The sequence below is a fragment of the Rhamphochromis sp. 'chilingali' genome, assembly GCF_963969265.1.
Source record: "Rhamphochromis sp. 'chilingali' genome assembly, chromosome: 15".
NCBI classification, from domain to species: domain Eukaryota; kingdom Metazoa; phylum Chordata; class Actinopteri; order Cichliformes; family Cichlidae; genus Rhamphochromis; species Rhamphochromis sp. 'chilingali'.
Window position 1 is genome coordinate 29,432,674 of NC_137942.1, and position 9,371 is coordinate 29,442,044.

The following is a 9,371-nucleotide window of genomic DNA, read 5'->3' on the forward strand; positions in this document are numbered from 1 at the left end:
CCTTTTTAGTTTAGGACATAGAAAAGACAGGGAGAAGGATTAAAAAGGGAGCAAAAGAGACAAACTGGAGCACAGGCCAGCAGGGGAATGGGGGCAGCCATACTCGGTTATGGTAGAAGCAGCGAATCCTGGAGGGAGTAAACCTTTAGTTTCTTATTTTGTCTCTGACTTCATTTGTTACCCTTGGCAGCTCGAAAAGAGATGACATAACCACCTCAGTGTTCAATAAATCAATGTAGATATTTGCCTTTTAAGTTTGCATGCATGACCCAAAGCTTTCTGTTCTCTCCACAGGGAGTAAGAGGATGGGTATGTTGCCTCTTGCTGTAGTTTCTCCACCACTACCATGAGCTGGAGTTTTCTGACTCACCTGCTGGAAGAAATCCACAACCATTTTACATTTGTGGGCAAGATCTGGCTCACTGCTCTCATTGTTTTCCGCATTGTGCTAACAGCCGTAGGAGGAGAGTCAATCTACCACGATGAACGAAGCGGTTTTGTCTGCAACACAGCCCAGCCAGGCTGTGAGAACGTATGCTACGACGCCTTCGCTCCACTCTCACACGTCCGCTTCTGGGTCTTTCAAATTATCCTGGTGGCCACCCCTTCAGTTATGTACCTGGGCTACGCTGTCAACAAAATTGCTCAGGCAGAGGAGAAGGCAGAAAGTGGGGGAGTGAATGGATTTTCCCAGAAGAAACCCAAGAAGCACTATCTTGCAGGCAGAAAGCAGCACAGGGGCATTGAAGAGGCTGAGGATGACGACGAGGAAGACCCGATGATCTATGAAGTGGCAGAGGTGGAGAACGACGATTGTGAAGCAGAAAAGGGAGGCAGCTGTGATAGAAAAGTAAAAGCCAAAGTACGCCATGATGGGCGTCATCGTATCAAAGAGGATGGATTGATGCGCCTTTACATCTTCCAACTCCTGTTGCGCTCCTTGCTGGAGGTTGCTTTCCTCTATGGTCAGTACACCCTCTATGGCTGGTCCGTTCCTGCCATCTACGTATGCGAAGAGCAGCCCTGTCCTTATAAGGTGGACTGCTTTGTGTCGCGACCAACTGAGAAGACAATCTTTCTCCTCATCATGTACACAGTCTCCCTGCTCTGTCTAACACTCAATATATGGGAGATGCTTCACCTGGGCATAGGTACCATGTGTAAGATAATACACTCGACGAAGCTCCCCAATGAGGAGCTCTACGGGCTGGCAAGAGGACAAGGCCGTCTTAACAAGGTGAGATTGAGTGACCCATTTTCTTGGAATGCACCAGCGCCTCCACCTGGGTACAACATCGCCATCAAACCTCCTCTGGTAGGTAAAGGGAACCACAACCAACCACTACCCATCACTGATCTAACTAATGCCAAGCTGGCATGTCAGCAGAATCACGTGAACATTCCCCAAGAGGAGCGTCAACAGAACGGCATTAATGATGAAAACCAGTGCAGAGCTGGGAAGGGAAATGCACCCAGGGCTGTTCATAAGGACAGTGGTAGACCTCAGAAAATCCTGGAGGGTGATAATCAGACCTACATCCAGCTGCAGAGCCACACTAACAACCGCAGCACGCCCCACCGTGAACGTAAACACCAGCAGACCAACAGACATGCCTCCAGCAGGGCATATACAGACAGAGGTAGCAGCGGCACCAGCAGTAGCAGCAAATATGGAGTCAAAAAGGGTTCAGAGTGGATTTGAAACACGAATATCTAAAACAGCTTAGCTATTTAGCTCAGTTCAGTAAATAAGCTTTGTATAGCAAGAAAATAGAGCGCGGGAAAGTATCAGAAATAATATCTTGAATACCTTTTGCGCTAAGATTTTGGTACCCTGTTTCTGTTTACCTTGTTTAAGAGACTTTAATGCTGCAATTGAAAGTGCCTTACTTAAACCATCTAAAAGCAGCTTCATTCAAACTGAGCAACCCTTTATGTTACAGAATTTAAGTTTTTTTTCATTGCCATCCACAGTTAAAGATTTGAATAATTTTGCTCATGAATATTCAAAATTGTTCTTCAGTTTCTTTTTAGTGTAGATCGTTTTCCCACAAGCAACAAAAAGGCTCTTTTCACCTATGTACTGCAGCCCTAAACCGTATGAATCATTAGATATTGTCTTTAACATGCCAGTTCTCTCGTAAAAAATGCATGATGTTTAATTGTGAAAAATCAAGAATAGAGAAGTGAATATTCTGCTGAGTTCAGTTAATGAGTGATCATCCTGTTTCCTGCCTCCTGCACACTATAGTCAGGCAGTGCCCTCCTCACGACCACAGGGAGTTTGTCCGGTAGTCTAAATGCAGCTGACTGGAATGTCCTGCTGTCTGTTTTATGTAAGTTAAAACAACAATGTCCTGGTCTAATTCTGATGATTTTTTTAGAAGTTGTGTTTGAAAACAGCTGACAAAAAATAAGAGACAGTATGTTTCAGCTGTTAATTTCACCATATTTTCCTTTTGGTAATTTAAAAGCATTTCCACTTTTTTTTGAGAAAGAAAAGAGAAATTTTCATTATTGTTTCGAGAAGCAAGCTTAAAAAAAGTCATATATTATAGTACAGGTATTACCTTTTTTTAACATACTTTACTTTTTCAACCATTCATCCAGTAGTGTACATTAAAAAGAACGAGTGTATCAAGCTTTATATATGCTTCATTTGTTTCTTTCTTTTATCAATCTTTTACTTTGATTTCCATATTTTCAGTCTGAGGCCATTTGTCATTGGTTGTTACTGTGTTTGGTTTTGTTAAAATATATTTTTTGGAACAAAAAGTTCATGTTTTGAATAAAGAGTTTCTATTTGTCTCATAATCTTTGTCTTGTTTTCAATGATTTGATTGTCAGTCTAGAATGAAAACTATATTATTAATTTAATGCTGAATATTTGAGCATGTGGGTAATTTGCACTGGTAGTCAGCTTAAGCTTGCATTGTCCTCTGCTGGGCACAAAGAGGGAATAATATAATAGTTCTATGTCTCTTTCAGTGGGATCCCTGTAGATAAAACTTACCAAAAATTTTCTGTGTCTATATTTTAAATCTGTCATATATTGGAAGTTTTATTGAAAGAAAAGCTCATCACTGAGAAATATAATATATTTTGTGGTGGAATATTTAGTTTATGGCTCCTTTAAACTAACATGGCAAGTAGAATTTAACATAGTCAAAAATGAATCTTGGGGATTTTCTCTGGAAATGTGTTTGATCAGTGATTGTAGTTTTCTGTAGTCATTGTGTTTGACCCGCTGATATGCTGATAATCAGTTGCAATACGTGTCAGATAAAGCATCAACTAAACAGCTAAGTTGCTTTTCATGAATTGTTATTGTTTGTTTTCTTGAATTTTATAAGTTATTTATCTCATTTTCCTTTTCAAAGGCCAAAATTGATAACCGGGGTGCTTTTGTGTTAGGATCAGGATACTGTACCAGTGACTGTAAGAACCTTACCATTAACTCATAATAGATTTCATATATATTAAAAGGTGTATTTGAAAATGAAAGCCAGGGCTCACATTTCAGACAACAGGTTATCAGAATCAGAATCAGAATACTTTATTGATCCCTGGGGGAACTTATTTAAGGAAAGTATTTAAGGTTATGTGGAGGGCAGCGTCAGGAGCAAACAGTCTTTTCTTTTTTTGACGTCAGAGCTAAATTAAAATGGGAAGGCGTTTCAACTTTTGATTTCACACTGTTTGAAAAGCACCTGAAGGCAGCGTCAGACCAGATGTTATGCCGTCTTCATGTCCACACGTCCTCCAGGTAGTGACAACAACAGCTTCGCCGGCTTGTTGACGAAGCGATAGCAGGTTTTTTTTTCCGCTTCTCTCCAGCACAGGAAATATTGGAAATAATTCCAGTGAATGTAAGAAATACATACCGTAACTAGTTCTTTAGGAAATACACTCAACAAAAATATAAACGCAACACCTTTGTTACTGCTCCCATTCCCCATCGGATGGACGTAGAGACCTAAAATGCATTCCAGATACACAATATAACCATCCCTCCCAAACAGTGGTCACAAATCAGTCCAAATGTGTGGTAGTGGGCACATCTGCCATATTGAGATAATCCATCCCACCTCACAGGTGTGCCACATCAGGATGCTGATCTGACACCATGAGTAGTGCACAGGTGTACCTCAGACTGCCCACAAAAAAAGGCCACCCTGGAATGTGCAGTTTTTTGCGCTATTGGGGGTCTGGGGACCCAGAACCGGTCAGTATCTGGTGTGACCACCATTTGCCTCATGCAGTGCAACACATCGTCGCATGGAGTCTATCAGATTGTCAATTGTGGCCTGTGGAATGTTGGTCCACTCCACTTCAATGGCTGTGCGAGGTTGTTGGATATTCGTGGGAACTGGTACACGCTGTCGTATACGCCGGTCAAGCACATCCCGAACATGCTCAATGGGTGACATGTCCGGTGAGTATGCTGGCCATGCAAGAACTGGGACATTCTCAGCTGCCATCTGCCCTGAACAATGTGAACCATGATTCATCCGTGAAGCGCACACCTCTCCAACGTGCCAGACGCCATCGAATGTGAGCATTTGCCCACACAAGTCTGTTACGGCGACGAGCTGGAGTCAGGTCAAGACCCCGATGAGGACGACGGGCATGCAGTTGAGCGTCCCTGAGACGGTTTCTGACAGTTTGTGCAGAAATTGTTTGGTTGTGCAAACCAATTGTTCCAGCAGCTGTCTGGGTGGCTGGTCTCAGACGATCTTGGAGGTGAACCTGCTGGATGTGGAGGTCCTGGGCTGGTGTGGTTACACGAGGTCTGCGGTTGTGAGGCCGGTTGGATGTGCTGCCATATTCTCTGAAACGCCTGTGGAGACGGCTTATGGTTGAGAAATGAACATTCAATGCACGGGCGACAGATCTGGTTGACATTCCTGCTGTCAGCATGCCAATTGCACGCTCCCTCATTGCTTGTGGCATCTGTGGCATTTTGCTGTGAGACAAAACTGCACATTCCAGGGTGGCCTTTTGTTGTGGGCAGTCTGAGGTACACCTGTGCACTACTCATGATGTCAGATCAGCATCCTGATGTGGCACACCTGTGAGGTGGGATGGATTATCTCAATATGGCAGATGTGCCCACTACCACACATTTGGACTGATTTGTGACCACTGTTTGGGAGGGATGATTATATTGTGTATCTGGAATGAATTTTAGGTCTCTACGTCCACCCCATGGGGAATGGGAGCAGTAACAAAGGTGTTGCGTTTATATTTTTGTTGAGTGTACATAAGTATTGGGTGAAAAACATTTGAATTTAGGATATGGATAGAATGACCCAACATTCCAAGTGCAGTAAAGACATGTTGGGTGTTATGATCACAACACACCAAAATCATGTTGGATATGACCCAACAACAGGGTCTTGTATTGAGAAATTGGGTTCAATGATGAGATGTTGGGTTAAACGCAAAATCTCAATTTGAGACCCAACATTTCTTTACAAATCTCTTATTCTCATGGTCTATAAGATCTGTATTGTGATGGTGGGTCACAGGGCTTGACTATATGGAGATGCTGGTTCACACCTAAATGTCAGTATTGAACCTGATATCTCCATTTAACTCCCTTGTGTGTATGGACAAAACCTTTTATTCATTTTTATATAATAAGCCATGCAGCATATGGTCACCTGCTCATCACGCTGAGCTAAACCAGTTTCTAAAAGGACAAAAGTCATTGGTAAGGAAACATGATCAGGTCCATAAATTGAAAGGGTTAATGTTGAGTTAGTTATTACGTATTCCCTCATTTGTCAAGCGTGCAAATAAACCCAGTGGCTGATGGGCGAGGTTAATTTTTGACAAGTGAGAAGAATTATGAACTGTGGGAGACAAAATTTTGGGTACATCTTAGACTACAAGGTCTAAAAGCCACAATATTGGAGAGTGATGACGAAGATGAAGATGATAAAGATAAGAAGGCCCAGGCCTACGCAGAGTTAATACAGTTCCTGGGTGATAAGAGTTTATCGCTTTTGATGAGAGAAGCTGCCAACGATGGACGCGGGGTGCTGAAAATATTAAGAGACTAAAGGTAAACAAAGGGACGACCTTTTGATTTTAACAAAATAAAAGTATTCCCGGAAATTCAGAGAATACGCGCTTTTTTACGGTGGAGGAACACCAAAGTAATTGCTTACGGAGCTTGCTTCTTCGACATCTTTAAGAGTTCTGAACAAATGTCTGTCCTCCTCCACAATATCTAATGTATGCAAACAAGTGTTCCAACTTCTTATCTGGTACGAGTCTTTTATTTTGACAGCAAATGTGCACCTGCGGACCATTTATGTGCAGCCCTGTTTATAGTTTCCTGTGCATTTCAAACATTGTCCTTTCTGATTGTTTTTTTTTTTTTTTTTTAATATTTAAAGTAGCATGGCTGCTATGAGGCCAGCTAGGATCCCTGTGGACCTTGCCCTACAAATGATCCAGGACGGATGGGATGAAGAGCCCATTGGAGGCATTGACTCAGAATCTGACATGTAAGATACAGAGGACCCAGACTATATAGAGTAGCCACAGACTGGGGGAAAGAGTGGAATAATTTAACCAAACATAAGCTTGTGGCCTTCATTTGATTGACCATTCTTGCAGGAAGTGAGAAGAACTGGGATGTACCAGTTGGTGTGTTTTTTTGGGCGTCCTCTGCATAACCCATTGTACAAGGCCACTATGTCAATTCAAAGATTTAAAGATATTCAATATTTCTTTCACTTTGATGACAGGACCAGAGCCTACAGTCTGAAAACAAACCACATGGCAGCTTTCCGCTACATATGGGGCCTGTTCCTGGTCAACTGCAGGCAGAAATTCATCCTCAGTGATTGTGTTACAGTGGATGAACAACTTGTGCCTTTCAGAGGGAAGACCCAGCTTCTGCAGTATATGGAGAGCAAGCATACAAAAGTGATACAAGTGATACAAAAACTGCAATTTCTTAAAATTAATGAAAAAATAAATAAAAATGCAAAGGGCCTCATGTCACAAACATGTTTTATGAGGAATACCTCAAATATGAAAATATTGCAACTCTTCATTTTAAAGATTTTGAAGAATAACATCCAAGTTTATAGCAAAATGCATTGTTTCTATTTGTGGTCTATTTTTGACGCCACTCGTGGAAGAGTGTAGGTATTGTTAGGTTGTGCATCTAAGGGTTAAATCCACTAAGTCTATCTTTGCAGTGCATTATGGGTCCTCAAGTAGCACCCTTTTTTCTCTCATAACTTGTGTTCTCTGCCTCCTACACCCAACATTTCCCCAAAGGTCTCTTCCAGATCTTCGAGGGTACTGGTGGTTCATGGCATCTGTTATCCTAATATGAAGCCAAACATCTCTGTACAGAACTGACTTATGAATATAAGGGGTAATGTAGTTGAATGTTTGTTGAAGCAAACAACTTAGTACAACCAATAGCTCAGAAAGATTTGAAGAAATAAAAAATGTTGGGTCAAATGAGAACACCCAACATTCCATTATTGTGCTTGGAATGACCAAGCATCTTAATACGAAGATTTATTTTTGACCCAATGCTTACATAGAAGGCCATATTTCTGAAGTACTAGTTACCTGCTCCAGATACCAATGATTATGAACAAAAATACAGAAATTAAAGTTTTGTTAAATCTGTTTTTTATATTTTGCTATGTACTCTTCATAAACACAAGTCCATAGATCTTCTTTATTTTTTAAATTCTTTGTCTCTGTTTCATTCATCCAGTCGCAATTGTTAAGGTTACATGTCTTGAGTTCAGTCTCAGTGTTTTTAAGTCCTGAACACTAAGTACTTATACAGAGAAAGTTTTTAGCATGATTTTACCTTAAGTGGTGTATGTCTTGATGCATGCTCAAAAATTCAGGTAAGTAAATCCCCGAAACTTGATTCTGTCCATCTGGATGTAGTGTATTCAGTGTGAGAAACATTTCATCACTCATCCAGGTGACTTCTTCAGTCTCAACTGACTGCAGGTTTCCCCAACCTTATAAACAGTACATTTGCATATTGACTGAAACTAGGACCAATGAAGGAACAATGGGATGGGAGCTCAGTTCCTTGAAACCATGATCTCGTACAATGTTACATCTCTCTTCAGTTGCATCTCCGTCACGGAAGCATTGGAGGTAGTTCATAAGAGATTACAGAAGGACCCCAACCTCAGCAACAGGACCACTCTCAGCATCGTCCAAGTGTGCTTGCTTTCAGAACTTTGTCTTAATTCTACCTGTTTCACATTCACATACAGGCAGAAACATGAGTGTGCCATGGGTTACCCAGTTTAATCCATCATAGCCAATTTGTACATGGAGGAAGTGGGCTTTCCTATCCTACCCTGGAACACCACCAAGTCATTGGTGGATGACACCTGGGTGAAAATTAAATCTCAGGACGTACCACAATTCACGGATTACATTAACTCGATGGACCAACACATCAAATTCACCAGGGAGGATATAAGAGTGGCAGGTTAACCTTCTCATACTGTGAAATTTCCATCAGTAATGGGGGACAATTAAAAACTGATGTGTACCGTAAACCTACGCATACGCATCAGTATTTAAGGTTTGACTCTCATTATCCACTGGATCATAAACTGGGTGTCATCAGGATGCTTCAACATAGTGCGGATACTATCCTCACAGACACAGAGGCCAGGTCCCCCAACACAAACAGCGTAATATAGTGTACACTGTTAAGTGCATGGAGGATTGCCAGGATTTATAAATCAGGGAAACCAAATGACATCTGGCAAAGCAGATGGCACAACAAAGTAGAGCAGGGGTGGCCAACCAGTCAGAGACCAAGAGCCACTTTTTTTTTACTGTGTTACCGCAAAGAGCCACATCATACGCATGGGCACACATGAACATCACCCATCCTTTCCCCCCCCTCTCTCTCTCTCTCTCTCTCTCTCTCTCTCTCACACACTCACACACACACACACACAAAATACACACATCTCTGCTCAGCCAGATTCATTGTAAATGTCACACACCAACATGATAATGACAGAAATGGACTCCTACAGTACTAAAACCACAGGCCAGTCATTTTCAACAATGAACATTGTGTCCACTGTCTCACACACACAAACTCTCAGTTCAACCAAGTCCACAAACAAAAATATAATAATCTACAATAGCATTTACTTTTACAATGCATGTTGTTTAGTGGGACTTCTGGCATTCCTTGCCTTGAACAATCCTCTTTAAATCTGGCTTGTATTCCGTTGTTGTCACTCGAAGCAATTCTTTCACATGTGTGTCAGTCAGAACAGATCTGACCGCTTCGTAAATTTTTGGAAAAACTGTATCTGCCTTTCTGCCTGACTTTTCAA

The 9,371-nt window shown here is 41.6% G+C and overlaps 1 protein-coding gene across 1 annotated transcript; it reads left to right on the forward strand.

Annotated features, from left to right (window-relative positions):
• Positions 1-346: 346 nt before the first annotated feature.
• Positions 347-1,702, forward strand: LOC308411506 (gap junction gamma-1 protein-like; the record flags this gene model as incomplete). Its single annotated transcript, XM_080905424.1, has 1 exon — positions 347-1,702. One exon carries the CDS (start codon positions 347-349, stop codon positions 1,700-1,702), a length of 1,356 nt encoding a protein of 451 aa, XP_080761550.1.
• Positions 1,703-9,371: the final 7,669 nt, after the last annotated feature.